Source organism: Lycium barbarum, chromosome 8, assembly GCF_019175385.1.
Source record: "Lycium barbarum isolate Lr01 chromosome 8, ASM1917538v2, whole genome shotgun sequence".
NCBI lineage: Eukaryota > Viridiplantae > Streptophyta > Magnoliopsida > Solanales > Solanaceae > Lycium > Lycium barbarum.
In genome coordinates this window covers 3720060-3742103 of record NC_083344.1, presented here as the reverse complement: position 1 = coordinate 3742103, position 22044 = coordinate 3720060, and the positions used below count along the sequence as shown (strand labels likewise).

Sequence of the window (22044 nt, the reverse complement as noted above, 5' to 3'; positions counted from 1 at the left end):
TTGACGTGGCAATGATGTAGCAATGACGTGGCGCGAGTGTAATACACCTCCCATTGTGAGAGTGGTATTATTTTTTCAGGGTGGTAAATAATTGAAATGAAAGTTGTTAAGGGGGCTAAATAAATACAAGTTAAGTTTAGTTGTCAAACTGAGTTTTCGTGCCAAGTTCAAGGGTCAAATGATGTCTTTTCTCTATATCTTAAGAGTTAAGACATAAATAAGAATAGGGCGTGTAAATAAAAAACACGACAAGCATTTAGAGACAGACTGAGTAATAGCCAAACTTAAATTTAATCAGATTGATTTAGTAAAATAGGTCCCTAATATACTTTCCTAATGGGAGTACCAAGTTCACATGAGTCAATTAAAGGAACGGAGAGAGTAATTATTTATGGATCATTTGGTTTGTTGGTGAACAAATTATATTGCGATTATAATGCAGAATTTGTAATATGAAGATTAATAATGATAGAGTTATTTACAATTTTACACCTTTCGTCTCATTCTAAAGGATTGGGTCAGCCCATACGGAGCACCCACGACCCAATATCCAACATGTACAAGAGTCGATTGTTGTTATATGACTAGGTTAGTTAGCAAGATATAATGTCTCAATGAAAACAACAACATTAGAAAGTAGTTAAAAGGATATTGATGTATATTTTTTTTGAAAACAGGTAAGTTAGAAAGATCTTGATGTATATTATGCAAGTTTCTAACAAACATATCCTCGGCTATATAGTAGATATATCTCAAATTCTCCATGTCATTAAATCCTTTAGATATCTTTATAGTTTACACAATCAACTGGAGTTGGATGCGCATCTAGATTAATTAAATTGGTGGATTTTGGACATTAGATGTTTAAAATAAAAAATAAAAAACTTTAATTTTTTACTTAAATTAAAGAATCAAATTGGGTTTCCTTTAGCTGAATGACATGAAAAATGAGTTTGTCACTCTACATTCATCAAGAGAAAATGTTACAATTGCAAGCTCCTCTTCGATTGGAGAGATTCCAAGAGTCAACGATCAACTATCCATTGTCAAGATTGATACTGTTTGACCAACTGACGATGATAAAATTGTTTCATTTTGAATAAGCCAGTGCAAAACTAGTCCTTTTTCATATGAGCTAGAGCTGCATTGGGAAGCCATTTTTGAACTATTCCCTCTGTCCCAAAATAGTTGTCACTTTTCGCTTCTCGAGATTTATTTCTAAGCTAAATTGATTAAATTAATTTAATAGTTTGAAATTAAAATTTAGATATTCAAACACTACACGAAAAAATACTAGCATAAGTTGCGATGCTTCTTAGAGTAATACAGTGAGAAAATACATCATAAAAGTTGGTCAAAGTTCAAATAATTTGACTCACGAGGAGGAAAACGTGACGAGTTTTCGAAATTTTTGTACCAAAAACAAAATGAAGGGCAAAAGTTATCTATTTCAAATAGTTGACGGTAAAATTGCACATTTTCCCTCCAAATAAAACTTCTTTCACTTTGGGCTCTGAGTAATGAAATGCCAAAATTGAAATTGAAGACTTGAAGAATCCAATTTGACATTTCGGGTATGTTTACAAAAAAGTAGCAGTTGCAATTGTTCTATGCTTCAGTTATATATGTTCACTTTAGCGTTTGCAATCTACTAATTTGATGTTAAAATCTAATGAAATGTGTCAAAACAGATTGTAACTTTCTAAGCTTATTTTTATGAGTTAAAAAGGCCAAACAGATAATGTGGTTAAAAAAAAAAAGTAACCATCCAATCCGACCCATTTAAAAATGGATCAAATATGGATATTATCCACTAAAAATGAATATTCAAATGGATAGTATTGTATGGATATCCACATTAACAATATGCATTTATCTGCTTGTTATTTTTCATGAGTTCATGCTTTCTAGGAGTTTAAGCTTGTTTTGGCTTTTAGTTTGTGTTCTAACTTGTTATATCCATATTATCGTCGGCTAACTCATTTTTATACAACTACAACATACCCAGTGTAATTCCACAAGTGGGGTCTAGGGAGGATAAAATATACGCAGACCTTGCCCCTACCTTGGCAGGTAGAGAGGTTGTTTCCTATAGATCCTCGGCTCAGAGAAACGCAAATCAAAGCAGTCAGTAAAAGGCTAACCTATTTTTTATCCGTGTTAAATATGGGCAGGTCGAATATTTTATCCGTTTATGCTTAACCAGTTTTCGACCTGCCCGTTTGCCACTCTTGCAGAGAACTCAAGGAAGAAGAAGAAGAGGCAACAGGGTAGTAAAGAGATTAGAGAAGAAGGGGAAAAGGAGATTTCTTTTTTTCTTTTTTTTTTTTAAATTTTTTTTAATTTTTTTTTTTAAATTTCATACTAAGGCGTAATACAAGGGCGTATATATGTGGCCTAATATATTGCTATCACTTATGCTAGTCTACTATTCTTAGCAAACTAATACTTTAGCTAGTTATTTTTGCCAGCTCATGCATCATTGTAAGGTGATGAATTCCCACACCTCACTTAATAACTATTGCGCTCGCGTCAACATATGTTGGTAAGAAGTACTGATGGAAGATTTTCTTGTATGCAATTAATATACATTAGCAATGTTATTTTGACACTGTGGATATTAGCTATATGTTAAATAGATTTGTTTACTGTTGCATCCATTAGGACTGTGTGGAAGTATCCAGTGTGGGTATGGCGAATTTTTATTTTTTCTTTAGTGTATTTTTAAGAGTCAGCGCGAAATACCCATTCTGATATCATACACGTTCAATATGGGTATCTCAAGGCAAATTAAAATATCCGTATAACATAGATATTAAGAGGAAAGAGTTTACTAATTTCAACTAGAATGCACTCTTTTTGTTTTCTTATGTTGATTTGACATTTGTTAATAGATGATCTGTCCAGATAGTTTTGAGATTCTTTACTTTGTATTATATTATTGTTCATTTTCTACAGGTTCTTGGAGATTACGGTTATAAGGAATTCTTTCGTTCTAATGTTGACTTGAGAATGTGAATGGCAGTTCCAGATAGTCAGTTGTACTCAGATAGTTTGGAGATCCCTTACTTTGTTTATTGCTTATTTCTCAGGTTCTCGGTGTTTATTTTTATATGATGCCTCCTGAAGGAAAAAAGCATCGTCGAAGTTTACCCCTGACTTTCCTAGCAATCTTCCTGATAATCTAATCGATCTCATTCTGACGTGTTTGCCTTGTGACGATGCTGTGAGGACAAGCATCTTATCGAAGAAGCGGAGGTATAATTGGTGTAGGCGTACAGAGTTTGCGCTTAATGAATGGGACGAGGAATCACCGGAGGTCAAATTTACGAATATTATCAACCAGCTTTTGACCCATCATGAAGGACCTATTACTAAGTTTACCCTCGACATTCATTCTCTGGAAATTAGCTGTCCTAAGATTGACGACTTCATATATTTTCTCACTATGAATGACATCCAACATCTTGTTCTTTGTTTTCCATGGAATAAGCCATACAAAATGCCTTTTTCACTTTTAGCATGTTTGCAGCTGAGGCACCTAACTCTTCATGATTGCCTCCTACATCCTCCATCATTCTTTAAAGAATTTGATACGTTAATTAGCCTGGAACTATGTAAAGTCACAATTTCTTCTGAATTGCTTGAAAGTTTAATATCTAAATGCCTGTTGCTTGAGCAGCTGGTGCTGAAAAACACAGAAATTCTAGCCACAATTGAAATTAATGCCCCCATGCTGAGATCATTTGATTTCAAGGGCAGTATAAGTTCTATCTGTCTAAAGAATGTCCCTTGTCTGGCTAAAGCATCTCTGATATGTGACGACAGTTTTATGGTGGCAGACTATTATTTTGGTTTTGCAGAGTTTTTCGAGTCTTGTTCTGCTCTCGAGCACCTGCACATGACCTGCGAGTTTTCTGGGGTAGTTGTTGTTTCATACTTCATTGTTATGCAATTGGACTTCTTTTGGGCTGACTCATCTTGAATTTTGGTATTTTATTATTTCCTAGATGAACCATGAACCACATGACGTCGTAGCAACAAGGCTTCCTTTTGATATTAACAGTGTCAAACGTTTTTACCTGCCTGTGGTTTATCTGGTGGAATCATATCAGCTCTCATGTGCCCTGTGCTTGATAAGAAGCTTCTCACATTTAGAATATCTCGAAATTGCAGTTTGACCCCTTTCTTTCTTTCTTTCTTTCTTTCTTTCTTTCTTTCTTTCTTATTTAATGGATATTTTCAAACTTCTTAAATCCTGAATTATCTGAGAGCTGACTTCTTGTTATCTCTCTTAGGTTTACAATGATGATGAAGATGATGGTTCTATGGTAGAATCTCTTGAACTCGAGCGTTTCTTAGGTGTGACATTTAATCACCTCAGGAAAGTTAAGCTAGACCGCGTTATAGGAACAACGATTGACATGCAGCTTATCAACCTTTTGTTAGCCAAGTGTCCGATGTTGGTGAGAATGGTAATTGATACATGGCTTCTAGATGATGAACCTCTTGACACAAGATTAAATGCATTCGCTGAGATATTAACACTTTGGCGTGCATCACCTAAAGCAAAAATAGTCTACACAAAGAGCCTTTAATCAGATCATCATGATCTTTGGATGAAATGTTTTGGAAGGTAAAAATTGAACAGATAGAAACAAATGCTGATGTAGTAGTAAACAATGGTTTTCCTTTCTGGATGTTTTGATTAGTTTGTTCCGTAATAACATTGTCATTACATGTTAAGTTTTTTTATTTTTTTTTTTATTTTTTTTTTATTTTTTACATTTAGTGCCTGCTCATGAATAATTTATGGAATGTGAAATGGGCATGAAGAATTTCCTCGAGCCCAATGTGCGATGTGTGGATTAGGTACATGTAACGGGTTCAAATCTTGCTGGAGAGAAAACCTTGGTATTTAAGGGTAGAAGGGTAGATGTGTGGGTTCATTATCCACCGAATTTCAAACAATGCGCTAGTGCCCTCGAGGATTTTCGGTTATAAAGAAAAGACCTACACATGAATTTTATGGCAGTTCCTTGTTTATGGCAAGCTTGAAGCACTTCTTCTTGGCCATGGAGATCTGATACTGGTATGAATTTTATAGTTTGTCCACTAGCTAGCACATATGCAAGTTTTAAAAAGAAAATACAAAATATGGTATAAGATGTGTTATTCATTTAATCTCCTCTCTTATGGAGTTTATTCTGTTTTCAGGCTGCAGTAACGCTGTCCTTTCAATCCTTTTAACCGGTTGGACTAGAAATTGCACAATGTACTAATGTCGATTTGTATACATTATTTTCTTATTTTTCGCATAATGTATATAATTAGCATAATTTTCCGACCAAGCAGTAATAACTATAACAATAAAGTCATAAAATTCTTTTTGATCACATTAAGGTATATATGTGGAATTTTAGTTTTAATCACATTTAAGACTTCTCACATCTGATATCCTTATTCCATGCACAATAAACCAGTACTTCCACCAGAGTAACTTAATGTGACAGTGCCATAATATTACTAGTATTTTATTTATTAACAAGAAGATAACATAAAAAGGAGAGCTTGATTAGTAAAAACTAAAGTTTATTGCACATTACAAGCACAAACATATGTTATAGTCTCTAATTAAAATGCCGTCATTAGAGTTCAACACCTATGCTGGCAGGCGAACCATCATTTGACCTTGCATGACACTGCAAATCAAAGAAAGACAGAGATATTTGTCAGACGAGTTTAACTTTTATAAAAACTGATAATAACTATCATGTCACCGAATAGTTATGAAAAGATAACTATTGATAATAGCGTAAAAGAAATTGCACTGACAGTGCATAAAAGTTAAATCCTTGTTGAATTATAAGGATTTACAAGACTCACCTCTTTACATAATAATAACAGAAATCTGCCAAAACGAATGTTTGAACGATTTCTGCCAAAATGATCATTGGTATCCACAGGAATCCCCCTCCACTCAAAGACAGATATGAACCAGCTGTATCGTAGACCTGCATATGAATCCACTTAGAGATCATTATAAGCACCCGAACAGAATTTTGAGTCGATTGGTGTGAGTGTCATCGAACTCATGACTAGTGAAAGTAGGTGCCAACAAAGTATTAAGTTGCATATATTAGAATTCTTTTCATACATTTGCAAAAGCAGTGAGTGCACCTGCATACGCCTCTGGTTATAACTTTTCAACTCATGACTCTAACATGGGAAAGTGTAAAAATAGAGACGAATTTCGGAATTTTTAGTCAATGGATATGAAGTGTATTACCACTTGCGACAATTGGTGCAAACGAAGTGTTTATTTCAGAACTTTGTTTACAAACACATACACATATACTTACAATATGCATACACACACACATTATTGTTTTCGAAAGCAGTGAATGCATCTGCATCCGCCCCTAGTTATGGGGTTTCGCCTTACTCTTAACACAGGAAAATATATACATTGTGAGCCATATACGCAATACTCTTTTTCCCACAATAAACTTGGAATCCAATCTCGAGGGAAGAAAGGTCCGGGGGAGGCAAAAATTGAACACATTGTTGTGTATTTAATTCAAAAGTTATAAGCTACACGATAATACTCCAAAACTAACCTTAATGATCCAATGAGCACAACTGAAGAATCTTGAAACACCCAATGCAAATACATAATGAGCTGTGAATGGCTCAATAATCTGAAATACAAGAATGGGAAACAGTACTGGTAAACTTCATTCAGGAAATTAAGAACACGTGAATTCAATTTATTTATTTTTTTCTAATTGTGAGGGAAAGAACAGATATATATGTACCTTGACATTCTGCATCAGGCGAAGCTGAGGCAGCACCGAGACGCCTTCTATATATACAGCAAAAGCCCAAAGTATACTAATAATAACATTATTCGTCCGAGGATGGATAAAGAAGGCTATCGCCAAAGAAGGTACTACCTGTGGATAGAATAACATGATCCAAAAAGCAATGTCACAACTCATGAAGCAAATTTACTTGAACATAAATCACTTCAGAAGGATAATTCGCAACTATCTGGCACAAAAGGAGCTAGAATATAGTTATTGTTACCAAGGAAGTCAGCAGGATCAGGTGCCGAGCTACGTGTGATGAGAAAGGCTCAAAGACTAATTCTAATAGGAAAATGGGAAGATATCCCTCCAAGCAGCGTTGGAGCTAAGAGTTCTAACAAGAGGATACTTAAAGAAATTCAAGAATGTCAGACCTGAGATTTGAACTTGAAATCTAAAGCAATTTGTGTGCCGCCTTTACCATTAAACTAGAAACTTTCCTTGTGTCAAAGTGATTCAACAATTTACACGTATATGAAATATTTGTTTTTACTCTATTTATGCAGTAATTGAAACCCTTCAGACTATGTAGCTCCGCCCCTGCTCCCAAATTTACCATGTGTGTGGTGTCACATATGGACATGATCTTACTTCTACAAGAAGCATATGTGCTAATAAGTTCAGAATCAACAAGTTAATTGTGGAACAATCTATACAATTTCTAAGAACTTTACATGTTGAACCTATTAAATTTAAAATCCTGGATCTGCCTCCGAACACAACCTTACTAATAAGTTTAGAATCAATTATGGGATCAACAGACAACATGAGTTCTATTTCAACAAAAATCATAAGAGAAAAAAGCCCAAGGGTGGAAGGTATTAACAACTTACCACAATATATTTCTTCATGTTATCCAAATCTGCCATGTAGGATGACTTTAACTTGTACTTCATCATAAATATAAGCCAGAATGTTGCGACAAGAGTGACCAGGTCTAGAATAGTATGAATATCTCCTTCAATTTGAAGGCTACAAAATAATCTTACAGATAAAAATGTTGCTGTGAGCTGTTGAGTCTTCAATGAAAGGCCTAAGCACAGCAGGAGCAGAAAGATGTTAGAAGAATGTTGACAGAGAAAGTTTAATGTTCAGTAGTGCAGGTAACTCTATTAATAGCATTAATTGGTAGCCTATAATAAAATGGTAAATAACTTGCTATAACAAGTTGAATTACACTAAGGATATAAAAAGGATCATTACATTGCCAGTGTATATAACTTAAATCCATTTGCTAAACATTCGACAAGTTGAATGAATTATCTAAATGATTTGTGAGTGAAAAAAGAAAAAAACCATATCAGGTATTCAGGCACTTCCAGAAAATTGTTGCCTATTGCAATAGATTTCAACTATACGAAACTAGAAGCGGCAAATGGATGGGTCTAACAGGTTATGTCAATAGTCTGGATCATTGATCCAACCTGCCTAAACTTTCCCTCGATCAAATAACAGGTCATAACCTAACCCGCCCAATAGTTACTCAAATTGAAGCAGTTCGACATGCAGCAACTTAAAATTCCTAAACATCTTTTCAGTCAAATGTTAGCTTTTAAGACTCAGAAACAACCAGACCTAAAGAAGCTTTAAACTGCGATCTAGAAAGCTTTCTAATATTTGACACCTCTGTACAAAACTATTAACGGCCTGTTTGACCAAGTTTTCAAAATCTGCTTATTTTGAAAAATAATTTCCGTCATATGTGCTTTTGAAAAAGTACTTTAAAAAATTAGCAGTTTCTGTTTGGTTAATCAACTTTTTTGCTGGTACTAGAGCAGGTAATTTATGTTTGATCAAAATTGTAAAAGTGCTTTCGGAGAAAAGCTATTTTTCCAACATCTAAAATAAGCTTCTGCTATAACTCAAAACATTAGTACTAATATTTTTCTTAAAAGTTTAGTCAAACACTTCAACTCTTTAAAATAAACAATTTTTTAAAGAAAATGATCTATGAATAGGAGACATTGTACTAGTATCTACCGGCCCTAAATTATCAACAGGCTCTTCGAGCACGTTAAAAATTCGTCCCGAGTCGCTCCCCCACCGGAACACTTATAGGAGCTCGTGTGTCAATCACTTCCATTCCTCTCGTTAGACCGTCTGTAGCACTCATAGCTACAGCCCTAAAAGTTGTAACTTCCTAACCTTGGCCAACCAGGCTATAAATGGATTTGCAGAAAAAGAAGAATAATTACAAATTACTCCAATATATAATTATAACAAGTATGTATAATAATTAGTACCAGAGCAAGTCTTGTGTGTGGTCAACTTGTAAATCAAGACCAAGATGCCAACAAAATGGGCAAATTCAGCTAAAACAAAGAAGTGGTTGTGTTCATGAATGAGTAGTTTGAGAGTGACCAATAAAGTCAACACAGTGAAGACACCCAAGAAAGTCTTGACTTTGTTAGACTGCTTTCTAACCCATGAAAACAGTTTCTGTAATGGCTTTTGAACTCCCTTCTGACCCATCTCTCTCTCTGCTCTTTCTTTCTTCTTCTTCTTTAATCAATATCATTATTATTAAGTATTTATAAATAAAGTTTGTTTTAGATGGGGATTGGTATTTTATTTGACTATTTGGTAGTGTTAATTGAGAAGTGTGGGAGATCGAGATTTAAAATTAGCCCGTGAGAGAGCCAAAAAATTTCATTTGAAGGATTTAAAATAGAAAATAAGATAAATATTTAATTGAACAACTTAAGGACATAATATATACTCCCTCCGTTTCAATTTATGTGAATTCATTTGACTGGACACGATATTTAAGAAAGATTGAAGACTTTTAAGTAAATTATTTCATAAAGTGAATTTATTTTCAAATTAGAAAAGAGGTTATTCATTTTGGCAAAGACTAAAAAAAAATAGATTCACATAAATTGAATAAGACGGAGTACTATTTATATATTTATTTATTGATATAATATAAATTTCAACAAAAATATGGCAGTAGACTCGGGCTTAAATTTGTATGTGTGAGCTCTGCACCTGATAGTAGCAAAAAGATTACTATTTTCCCCATTCTAACATAAATGAATTTTTTGAGCTTTTTTGTGTGCAATGTAAGTGATTTTTTCAAAGATTAAAAGGTTATTAATTAAATTTTTCTAAAGTTAACCTTTTTTTAAAAAATAAAAAATCCCGGCACTCATTATTTCAACTTTTAAGAAAAATTTGGGAAAAGCTATAAGATAATTTAGTCAAATAACACTTTAATTAATATCATTAATTAGATTTGTTAATGGTTGTGCCACACCCCAAAAAATTCATTTATTTTGGAATCGAGAAAATATCTACCTAAAATTTTGAAGTGGTTCGTGTGCTTGTTCATATTATAACATCCCTAGTTCAAACCAAAATAAAGATTATGGTAGGATGATACCCATGGTAAAATTTGCCAAATCATTATGAATTATCACAATATAAAGATTAAACTGTTGTGAACTTGAAGTTCCCACATCGCTCGCACACGAGATTGTGTGCGTGCTTATAAGCAGGGCCTGAAGCCTTTACTTATATACGCGTTTGAAAACCGTGCGGGGCCAGAAGTCTCCAAAGCGGACAGTTTATACAAGTGAGCTATGGTGCCTGGTGGCCCTCCTCCTTCGTATACGCGTTTAGCTTGAAGCTAGAACAAAACCGTGAGCTAATGGGCAAAGCGGACAATATATATGGGGGACTTGTGGCCAGAAGCCCTCTCCCCCCTCTATACGCGTTTTAAAGCCGTGAGGTGCGTCAAAGCGGACAATATATACAATCAGTTTATAACATAAACCTCTTAAACTTGATTATTCTTTCTGCTGACAAATACGAGTAATTAACAACCATTTGCATTAAATAAAGATGGGAAGTGATAGTAATAGTGACTCAAGTTGACGTAGCAGCACCAAAGAGGAAGAGACACGTTGGTTTTGTTCACAACATGTGGCTTACGTGCATATAGAGCCCGTTTGGATTGGCTTATAGCTTAAAGCTGTTTGCAGCTTATAAGCTGAAAAAAATAAGTTGGGGTAATCCAACTTATTTTTTTTGGCTTATAAGCTGTTTTCAGCTTATAAGCTGCTTTAGATAAACTAAGTTAAATGGGTCCAATTATTTTTTTGAGCTTATTTTAAGCATAAAATGACTTTAAGCTGGCCAGTCAAACACTCAAAAAAGCTGAAAACAGCTTATAAGCCAACTTATAAGCCAATCCAAACGGGCTCATAATTAATATACTTTTGTCCCCTACCTCATGCTTTCATTTTTTATTTTATTTATTTATAATAGTCTTTCATAACTTCTTCAATTATTATAGGTTGATATATTGTTTTTTTATTTCTTCCAAAATCCACTTATCCCAAAAATAGTGGATAAAGTTTGGATTTGGTAGTTGGAATTGTCACCTTTCTCTTTAATTCGGAGTTGTTTTTAGGTAAGAATTAGTTGGTTCACTTCACCCACGAAAATTTGGCGTTTTTTGTAATTTAACACTAAAAAATAGTAAAAATAATAAAGAATAATTTTTTAATAAATTTAAAGTAATCTTTTAAATATATTCTTGAATAGTTGTTCTTTAAATTTATCAAAAATGAATACTTTTAATTTTCCGTAAAATATTTTAACAAATTCTATCTTTTAAATTTGAGGAGCTGTCCAAAAAAAGATTGAACCAGAAAAACTAGAAAAGATATATCAAATTCTAAAAACTCACTAGAAACTAAAATAGCATAAGTTGCACTAAAAACTTCACCAAATGAGAAAATAAATCAAAAATAGCAACTACAAAAATTACATCTGCATCAAGTTTACACTAGTTTTTTTTTCACAGTGCCTGTCAAATCCAATAAACAAAGTTTATTAAATATTTGTCAGAGACCAAAATTTCGTACTTTTGTTAAATTTAAAGAATCAAAATTACTTAGGAATATGTTTAAAGGACTACTTTGAACCTACCCCAAACATAAGTGACCATTTTATTTTATTTTCTCCCCAAAAAAAAGATTGATCAAGCACAAATCATTTTACAAATTCTAACAAAACTTTTTTTTTTTAGTTATTTGATTAAACACAAACTACTATCTGCTAAAATATATCTCTAAAAATTCATTTTGACAAAAGCCAATTTCAAAATAATCAGATTTAGAAAGTTTAGTTTAATCATAATTTGAAAGCTTAGTGTAACCTATCAAATAAAAATTCTTTTATTCATAACCCTCGTGAAACACGTGAACACCCCAGTTTTAGAAGAAAGTCAATAGGGCCTGGAATTTTTCTTTTAAAAAAATACGAATATTTAAATCATTTTTTTCTTGGAGAAAGTAAGTTGGATCTGGATGGTTTTCTTTAAGGGATATTTAATGTGATCTGAATCTTCACATAGTCCAAAATATTATTTTCTACGATTATCATCAGAAAACTTTTTTCATCGACTTAAAAACAGCTCAAGTTAAGTTGACAAAGTAAATATTGTACAAACAATACTTAGTTCACATTGGACAGAGGAGAAATATAAATTTAATTCACTAACTGTATTAAATTACTACTGAAATTACTATTTGATTTAGTTCACTATTTATGTCTACAATCTGTATTTTCATCTCAATAAAATAAATATTATTTTATGTGACCAGAAGGTCACGAGTTCTAATCGTGGAAATAACCTCTTGCAGAAAGTGTAGAATGAGGCTGCAATATAGATCCTTGTAGTCCGGCCTTTTCCAGATCCCGCGCATAACGGGAGCTTAATGCACCAGGCTGCTCTCTATATGATAAAGTTCGTTAGTGGAGAAAGACATATTTGCTCCACTTCGTTAACCTTAAGGGCATTCTTGTGCCAATAAACAAACGAAGGACATAATTGCTCTATTTCTAATCACTGGTATATTTGCTCCACTTACTTAACGAAAAAGAGTACTTATTTACTATTTCTTGTTTTTCTAAAACGTTAACTAATTTGAAACAAATTTAAATGCCACAACGACTGATACTTGGGACCAGTGGTGCTAGTTTGGGTGGGGAGGGGAGGGGGGGGGAGGGGAGGGGGGGGGGAGGGGAGGGGATTTTAAAAAAAAAAAGGTCCGACCTACCGGATTCGAACCAGTGACCTAAGGATATACTGAGGGATTATCCCACTACAGTCCTCCGCTCTACCAACTGAGCTAAGGTCGGATTATTATTCGGCTTCGCTATATGTTTATATAAAACCACATCACTATGGAGATGCTCCCTCCAGGCCTACACTAATAAATGTCAACAAGTTCCATTACAAATAAAAAACGGAAAAGGGCCAAAATTATCCTGAACTTTGGGAAATAGTTCATTCATACTCTTCGTTATACTTTAGGGCCAATTATGCCCTTACCGTTATACTATGGGGTCAATTATACCCTTATGTCTAACAACTGCTACGTGGCATCATCCCAGCCCTTCAAAATTATTTTCTCCTCAAATAATTTTTTACCCACTAAAATAACCCAACCCATTACCCCTTGGCTGGAAAAAAAAATTCGGGTCGGGTTAGATTATTTTAGTGGGTAAAAAATTATTTGAGGGGAAAATAATTTTGAAGGGCTAGGATGATGTCACGTGGCAGCTGTTAGACATAAGGGTATAATTGACCCCATAGTATAACGGTAAGGGTATAATTGATCCTAAAGTATAACGAAGGGTATAGATGAACTATTTCTCAAAGTTCAGGGGTAATTTTGGCCCTTTTCCGAATAAAAAAATGTACTCCCTCCGTTCCATAATAAGTGTTTTTTTTTTTTTTTTTCAAAATAAATGGTGTTTAAAGATTTCAAGAAGACTTTGGATAGATTTTTGCAAGATTACCCTTATTTAATTAGTCAAGATTTATAACTACCTTTTCTTTTATAGAAAGTAGTAAAACTTGAATAAAGTTAAGTTAGTAAAAACACTCTTAACTTTTTAGGAGTAAGCAATTTCGGAGGGAGGGAGTATGTGGTGGTCTTCAAAGACTGGTATTGTAGTGGATTGAGATCAACCTAAAGAACAATATGGCTGAGGCCAATAAATAGTTGGTTGAGATCAGCCTTCTAAACTGACAACCATTTCGTTATGACATCTAATACAGTGAGACACAAAACCATAGGAATAGCTGAGGCATCAAGAAAAGAGTTCTCACTTCATATCAAGAACTATCAGCAAAAGCCAATAGTGGAAACACTTATATATAGAGATAAATGTAAACCAATTAACCAACCATAATCGTTAGTTCATTACCAAAGTATTACATTTATGCCCACATTGCTTTTTTTGTGCCAAGTACAATGCTCAATCTTCAGATGAGCTGCAAACATCTTCACCTACAGACTACAATCGTGTTTACCCCACCATTCACATAGCTTCTGATACTAACTGTTAATGCCGGACCAACAAAAAGTACTCGACCTATTTCAAGCAACTTAGATGATATAGCAGAATTGTGGAAGATGTCTGCTAATCATACCTTTGACGTTTGGGATCCAGGGGGCAAGAAAGACTCCCACCACCCGGACTCATACTTTGGGTATGGTGCTGTCCATTTTTCAGGCTTTTCAAACTCAAGATTAACAGGAGTACATGCCAAAGCTTCTTCTAAACTGTCAGCCTCATAACTCTCTTGTAAAACTCTGTCTAGCCTCAATTTCATGAACCTGCAAGTTTCGAAAAACAGATCAGGAGATATATAGAGAATGTGCAACTTTACCCCTCTGCTATACGAAATATCTTAAATTTACCATCTTTTAAACTTGGGGTCATTCATACCCTTGCCGCTAGCAAATCTTCTCGTAATTGCCCTTGTCTTTACGGGAACTCCAGCGTGGACGGTTCCACGTATCAAAACACTTGGGGAGAAAAGACCACTTTTTACTCCTCTACTTTTCTATGGTTTAAAATTACCCACCGTTATAATTGAGGTTGGAGTTTCATCAGGGTCAAGGGCAAGCACGAGATGATTTTGCTATCGTTAAAGATATGAACGACCCTAAAGTATACCAAATGGTAAAATTAAGATATCTCGTATAGTATAGCAGTATTTTTAACCTCTTACACGTGATGATAACTTGCTTATCAAAAAAATTAGTGTCCCGATTATTTAACAATGACAGCGCCTTACGTGATCCATGGGCCATTCGTTGAAACAAGTGCTACAGCAGGTCTCTTGAGTCTCTTGGTGATATTAGGGAACCTGTCCAAGAACTTGGGCTCAACTACAAGCCAGAAATCCGTTTCTTTGTTGCGCTCTTCATAGAGGCGACGACGCTCAAACAATTGCTCCTGGAAATGCTCCTCTTCATCCAGCATAAATTTGGCATTGGCAACAAGAAAATAGTACTTCTTCCTTTCCGTCTCTTGCTGTATATACAACAGAATACCAGCATCAACATTCCTAACACTAAACTAAAGCAAACGTCGCCAAATAGGAAGTAATCCAAATTGGGATAATTACATTTTTGGATCGCTCAAAAAAATAATAGCCAACAAATATATAGGTTTGTATATTAAAGTATAAATATACAATACATATAATATACATAGTAAGTATATATGTTTTGTATATTTGGCTAGTGCCTGTAAATAATTTTGGCCGACGGACCAAAAATGAAAAAAGCCCTTAAATTCTGTCTTTTCCTTTTTTACCGAAATGACATATGACGGATGACCAGCATAAACATTCATAGGAAGTGAGAGTAGGTCTAATCAAAGAACAGGAACTACATATCCTGATCCTCTAATAGGTGGCTATTTTAACTTCGAACTATTCCTCAAAACCATCACTTGGACCTCCTAAGCGCACTAATATCCATATTGCCAAACCAAAAATGAACTCATTTTTGATCACATAAAGAACTAGTGCAATCACTTATTCAACAGAGTCAGCCACGGCTCAATCCCAAATCAGTAGGGAGTTTCCATATGAATCCTCTATAACATTCAGCTCTTAGTTCTATTTCATTCAATACTACCTAATTTTCTTTTAAAGGCAAGTTACAGGCTTCACCAATCTCTCACTTATCCCCACAAGGGTAACTAGTTTAATTCCAGTTAGTTGGTATTGCCTTAATGGATCCTTTGCTACCAATATGTCTTGTTCTTAGCCTGCATTGGTTCCGAGAGAGTTTGGTCTTCTTCTTTTTGATAACTGTGTTGGCCAGGTCAGCTTGCTCGCACCTGGACTAACTTGCTATCTCCCACCATCACAAGTACCGAGTAACTCTAAACACCATCACAAGTACCGAGTAACTCTAAATAGATGGGAAGAAACCTGAGACCTTATGGTTCTCAACCCACTTCATTAACCACTAGGCCACGCCCTTGGGTGCTAGAGTGTTTGGTAGGCAAATAAAGCACTATCGCAATTGAGAGTTTCACATTCAAGCACACCAAGCAGGGAAATTGAGAGTAAACGAAGACTATGGGTGCATTTAGTACCGAGGAAGGAAAACAAATTCTTTAAAAATGAAAAAAAATGACCTCCTTAATGGAAGCACGAAACAAGTTCCATAGGTGGCATTCAGGGGCAAGCTACCCTCTTGACACCCCTTCGCCGGGAAAATACACTGTATAGATAGATAAAATTTTGATTTTATAGGTATACCGTATATATATAAACCCACTTATTTTCCAAGAAAACATTTTCTTTCGTACCAAACACACCCTATAACTGCTAAACTTTCAGAGAAATTTTAGACATTAATGGAACCCAAAAAAGAAGCCATTTTTGCAACAATAAAGAACAGGAGAACTAAATTCCTAATTATACAAAGGTAAATTCTTGCAAATATATATATATATGTGTAAGGGAATCAAGAAAAGAAAACCTTTTCAGCAGGAGCAGATGAATCAACAGCAGCAACAGCCCTCTTAGTAGGTCTACTTAATTTCCAGCCATTACAGTGCTTGATAACAGTGTTGTTAGGTGATGCTAAGAATGGTGAAGATTGTAAAAGAATACAAGGTTTATGAGAATAATGGGTTGGCAAATTGCACAATGAACCAAGATTCAGAGTTGTTGAAGCTAACATTGTTACCAAGAATCAGTGTACCAAGTGTCTGATTTTCTCTATCTTTGTAAGGGTGAGAGAGAAAGAAGATGCCTAGATAGATAGTGCCAGGTGGGAAAAATACACCAACCTTATCTTAACCCCCTTTATCCTACCCCTTTTTTCTCTCATTAATTAAACCCCTCCACTTACCAAAGTTTATAATTGGCATAATATATATATATATCTCAGCTGGTAAGTATGCTCTTCAATTTTGGATGTGAACTAATAGAATCCTCAATTTGTATTCATTTTTTTAGTTGAGCACTTCAACTTACAAAATGATCAACTTTATACGAGTTGAGGTGCCTACTTGTGCACACTTAAAGTTGAAAGACATACTTGTCAGCTGAAGTCAAATTTGATGATGTGTTTATGTATTATGCCTTCAATTTATGTGTCGTACTTTAACTCAACACGAAATTTTTTTAAAGTTGGAGGGCAACAACAACAACAACAACAAGAAGATTCCCGGTGTAATAAAAATTAAGGAGTACACACACACACACACACACATATATATATATATATATATATATATATATTTTATTTTATTTTTTATTATTATTTTTTATTTTTTTTGTAATCTTAATTTGTTTTAGCAAATTACTTCCTCTGTTTCAATTTATGTGAACCCATTTGATTGGACACGATATTTAAGAAAGAGTGAAGACTTTTAAAACTTGTGATTCAAAAAAAGTCTTGAATATTTGTGTAACTGTAAATCATTTAATAAAGGGAATTTGTTTCCAAATTAGGAAATAGGTCATTCATTTTGGCACGGACTAAAAAAAATAAGTTCACATAAATTGAAACAGAGGGAGTATATTTTAATATACGTACTACTTAATTACAGCATACCTCACGGGGGATAGACTTTGTAGTATAAGACGTATAAATTTTGATTTAAAATATAAGGCGTAGGCTTAAAATTGAGTGATATTACAGGAGTGATTAGTGTAATTGATTCTTCGTTTTATTTGCTTCAAATGATACTTTATACTCGTGTTTCAGTTTATGTGACTATACTATACCTTTGCCAATCCACTATAATCTCTCTTATGTCAACAGGGTTTACGTAAGCCTAGCAACCGGTTCAAACCGGTAACCGGTTAGTAAACCGGCCGGTTTCCAGTTTAAAAATTGGAATCGGCCATCGATTCCGGTTAACCGGTTCCAAACATGGAAACCGGAATCGGCCGGTCCAGACCATAAAAAAAAAAAAAAACCTTTTTATTTTATTTTTATAGTATATATATATATATATATATATATATATATATATATATATATATATATATATATATATATATTATAGTATTTATTAGTATATTGTAGGTATATTTATATATGTTATATAAGTTTATAAGTAAAATTTATATATTTACTAACTAACAGCATATATGTATATATATATTAAGTTATACTACATATACTTAAAATATACTAAGAATTTACTTATAATATCAATATATTTAAATTATAAAATAGAAATTTATAAACTTAGAAAAAACTTAACTTATAAATAACTTAACTAACAGAAAAAACTTAACTTATATGTACTAGAACTTAATACATGTTTAAGTTATATGTATTATAACTTAAGTTATTTATAACTTAAGTTTTTTCTAAGTTTATAAATTCCTATTTTATAGCTTAAATATATTTATATTATAAGTATATTCTTAGAATATTTTAGTTATTTTTTAAGTATATAACTTTCTAATTTTTAATTTAAGTAGATGTATATTATAAGTATATTCTTAGTATATTTTAGATATATTCCTAACTTAATATAAGTAAAAATATGAACACAAGTAAATAGAAGAAAGCTCAATGAGCCATATATTTTATTCATTCATGGATAACATTTATTTGCAAGTTGTAATTTTTTTTAACTTGCAAATAATACATGAGTTGCAAAGAAATAGTAGAATAATAAAATCAAAAAGTGTCAATCATTTGGCTAATATCCGCCATATCATATTCGGTCATGGAGATATCTTCAAAGTCTTCCATTTGGTCCATTCCACTTGCTATCAAATTCTCAATCTCTTCCTCTTCGCCTTCCATCGCTTCTAAGTTTTGGTTGCGTCGCTCCGATCTAATCCAATCGCGAATGCACACTAGTACTTGTAAGCTAAATCCGGATAATGAGTGTCTATGGTCTCCAATTTGTTGTCTTCCTTGGCTAAATGCACTCTCTGAAGCCACAGTTGATATTTGAACTGTAAGGATATCTCGAGCCATTCTTGAAAGTACTGGATGACTCGCCTTGTATCTCTTCCACCATGTTAAGATTTTCAAATCATCTAGTTCCTTGATATTCACATTTGGCTGTATCAAATAAAGGTGATATTCATCAAAGTTTGCATTGTTAGAAGGAGTTGGTTGTGAATGTAAAACTTTTAAATTCGACAAACCCTTTAAGCCCTTTTTGTTACTTTGAGAAGTAGTAGGGCGTGGGGCAACGGGTGTAGCACTTTCTTCCAAATTAGAATAATGACTAAAAACTTTTCTAAACTCGGCATCAATCGCGAGCTCGGCTTCATTGAAAGATGGTTCAACTTCCTCGTCAATTTCTAAATAGTTATAAATTTGACCAACCAATGCTCTAGTATAAGACATTGTAAAACAAGGATTTAAAAGAGAACCCAATATAAATAAAGTTAGGATGGGAAAAAATACTTCTTAAATTTTGTTGTCATATTAAAAATAGCCGTTTGACTCGGATTTATCTTTATAGTCATATAAAACTCTAGATATTTCCGCTAAGTAGGCTAAAATTTCAGTTACCGTGGGATAGAATTGTCTAGAAAAAGCAAGAGTTGCATTATTATTTTTTTGTAAAAGTTCAATACATTCCTTAACATCTTCCCAATCGGTAATATTTAACCAATCATCACTATCCGTAATAAAATAGTTGTGAACTTGTTGTATGGGAATCCTATAATCATATGCTTATTGTAATATAATGTAAGTGTAGTTCTACCTAGTGTCAACTTCTACTTGAATTTTCCTAGGTCTAATGCCATTATCCACACAAGAATTCTTAAAATCTCTCAATTTATGCCTATTAGCAATAAAAAATAAAAAAAAAACAACCGCATTTCTAACTTTTTGAATAGAATCTTCAAAATAGTTAAGACCATCTCTAGAAATCAAGTTTAAAATGTGATAACTATATCTCACATGAAAAATATTTTTTAGCGGAGGGTTTAATTCCCTTTTTAAAAGACCAATGACCTTTGTATTATTAGAAGCATTATCTAAAGCAATACAAAGTGTTTTTCTATAAATGTTAAAAAATTTCATAATAGTAGACATTGAATCCGCTAAAATTTTTCCATCATGACGACCTTTCCCTTCATCATATAGAAAAGCTATAATTCTTTTTTGCATCACCCAATTATCATCAACCCAATGACATGTAATAGCAAAAAAATCTAACTTGTTAAGACTAAGACCCAAATCGGCGGTAAGAGAAACACTACAATTTAAAGAATTAAATACATGGCGTAAATAAAATCTATATATTTTATACAAATCTATAACATCCGCTCTACAAGTAATTCTAGGAATATCCTCAAATAACGGATTATAACAACGTTGGATATAAGTAATAAACCCAAACCCAAAGGAAAGGAAAATGATAAACAATCATAAGCTACTATTTTAGTTATTTCTACACGCTCTTTTTTCTTGTCATACTTAAAATTTTTACCGGTTCGTGGGTCTATTGTCATTTGAATATCCCCCATATTTGAACCCGTTTGCTCTCCCCAAACATCCTTATGTTTATCTCTCATATGATTCGTTAATGTACCCGTTCCACCATCCTTACTAGTTTGTTGCCTAAAAATAAAATCTTATCTACATAAATTACATGTAGCTGTTTGTCTTTCCTTATCCTTAGTCATAAATTGCCAAATTTTAGCTGTTGGCTTACGAGTTCTTGGCGGTTTATCTTGTGTATGTGATTGTGCAGAACCTGTATTTCCTATGGGATTTTTGGGGGCTTGTGTTTCATCATCATCAATTTCATTAAAATGTCGGTATAATGTTATTGCATTACCCCATGATCTAAAAGTGAATTATTTCCACTAATATCAATACCTAAATTAGGTGTTTCGTTCACAAATGTTTCCTCATTAAACCCACCCCTAACAATACCACCACTACCGGAACCACGTCTAAATCTCTTCGCCATTATTAAATAGAATTAATTTAAATCACACTCAAATAAATTGCAATAAATTAGATTGCTAGAATTAAATTGCGTAAATTAAATAGTGGAAAATAAAGATAGGGTTGGAACGAAGGTACTAAATTGCCGGACTAATTTCCAACAAAGTGAAGGCAGTTAGAATTGCAAATCCACCAAAGCTTTAGAGCTACTTCGGATTGTTGCAAAATCACCAACTCCACTAACAATTTTTTTTATAATTGCAAAATTAATAATTGAAACTAGAATAACACTTTCTAATATTTAATTGAGAGAAATTTAAAGTGGCTAATTATTGCAAAATAGCTATAATTGAGAGAAAAAGAAAAGTGAATTAGTGGGGATTAAAATTGGAAATGGAGAAAGGTTTATATAGGGATGGGGGATGAGTTAAAGAGTTAAAAAAAAAGGAGTTTTTTTTTTGGGGGGGGGGGGGGGGGGGGGTGTTAGGGGGCTAAAAGGGGAGTTTGGAGCTGTTAGCAACAAGACCGTTGGCCCAGTCATGAAACAACTACTTTTTTTTTAAAAAAAAGTTTTGACTGGTTAACCGATTTTAACCGGTCCCAAAAATGCAAACCCAGACCGGTAATAAATCATCGGTTAATCGTGACGAGTAAACCAATTCCACCGGTTCCGGTTTAACTGGTTTGAACCGGTCAAACCGGACCGGTTGCTAGGCTGAGGTTTATGTAAAAAAGTTTGTTTCCTCTTTTTGTAATTTTCAACAGAAGGGATTCACTTGAACCACAATATACTTGTTGATGCGTTGCCCTTGGATGTGCAACCAATGCCCCAGATTGAAAGTTGATAAAGAGATTAAGAAAAGGGATCAACAAATAATGATAGATTCATTTGATGATTGATCCAAAAAGTTGCAAAAGCCAAATACAAAAAGACAACAAGATCAAGAATGAAGAAATAT

The 22044-nt window shown here is 33.6% G+C and overlaps 2 protein-coding genes, 1 non-coding gene and 1 pseudogene across 3 annotated transcripts; 1 reads left to right on the top strand and 3 right to left on the bottom strand.

Moving 5' to 3' along the window:
- The first annotated feature begins 3113 nt into the window (after nt 1-3113).
- On the top strand, nt 3114-4169 carry LOC132605735 (F-box/FBD/LRR-repeat protein At1g13570-like; annotated as a pseudogene).
- Nucleotides 4170-5518: 1349 nt separating this feature from the next.
- LOC132605736 (uncharacterized) lies at nt 5519-9411 on the bottom strand. Its single transcript, XM_060318943.1, has 6 exons — nt 9113-9411; nt 7703-7902; nt 6819-6956; nt 6621-6701; nt 5887-6014; nt 5519-5702 (listed from the first exon to the last, which is right to left on the bottom strand). The coding sequence occupies exons 1-6, from the start codon at nt 9339-9341 to the stop codon at nt 5663-5665; spliced, it is 816 nt and encodes a 271-aa protein (XP_060174926.1). The 5' UTR covers nt 9342-9411; the 3' UTR covers nt 5519-5662.
- A 3516-nt stretch (nt 9412-12927) lies between these two features.
- TRNAY-GUA (transfer RNA tyrosine (anticodon GUA)) lies at nt 12928-13019 on the bottom strand. The gene is given in 2 exon segments: nt 12928-12963; nt 12983-13019. It is a non-coding gene; the product is annotated as a tRNA-Tyr (tRNA).
- A 957-nt stretch (nt 13020-13976) lies between these two features.
- LOC132605734 (uncharacterized) lies at nt 13977-17021 on the bottom strand. The gene is made up of 3 exons (XM_060318941.1): nt 16676-17021; nt 14971-15209; nt 13977-14506 (listed from the first exon to the last, which is right to left on the bottom strand). The coding sequence occupies exons 1-3, from the start codon at nt 16877-16879 to the stop codon at nt 14314-14316; spliced, it is 636 nt and encodes a 211-aa protein (XP_060174924.1). The 5' UTR covers nt 16880-17021; the 3' UTR covers nt 13977-14313.
- Between the last annotated feature and the right edge of the window lie 5023 nt (nt 17022-22044).

Excerpts from the sequence above, each read along its gene's own strand:
- LOC132605736 (XM_060318943.1), bottom strand. The coding sequence starts at position 9,341 with ATGGGTCAGAAGGGAGTTCAAAAGCCATTACAGAAACTGTTTTCATGG. Across the intron at positions 7,903-9,112 it reads CACACACAAGACTTGCTCTG|GCCTTTCATTGAAGACTCAA; the intron begins GTACTAATTATT and ends TGCTGTGCTTAG. Across the intron at positions 6,957-7,702 it reads ACATGAAGAAATATATTGTG|GTAGTACCTTCTTTGGCGAT; the intron begins GTAAGTTGTTAA and ends TTCTATCCACAG.
- LOC132605734 (XM_060318941.1), bottom strand. The coding sequence starts at position 16,879 with ATGTTAGCTTCAACAACTCTGAATCTTGGTTCATTGTGCAATTTGCCA. Across the intron at positions 15,210-16,675 it reads CATCTGCTCCTGCTGAAAAG|CAAGAGACGGAAAGGAAGAA; the intron begins GTTTTCTTTTCT and ends TTGTATATACAG. Across the intron at positions 14,507-14,970 it reads ACGAATGGCCCATGGATCAC|GTTCATGAAATTGAGGCTAG; the intron begins GTAAGGCGCTGT and ends CGAAACTTGCAG.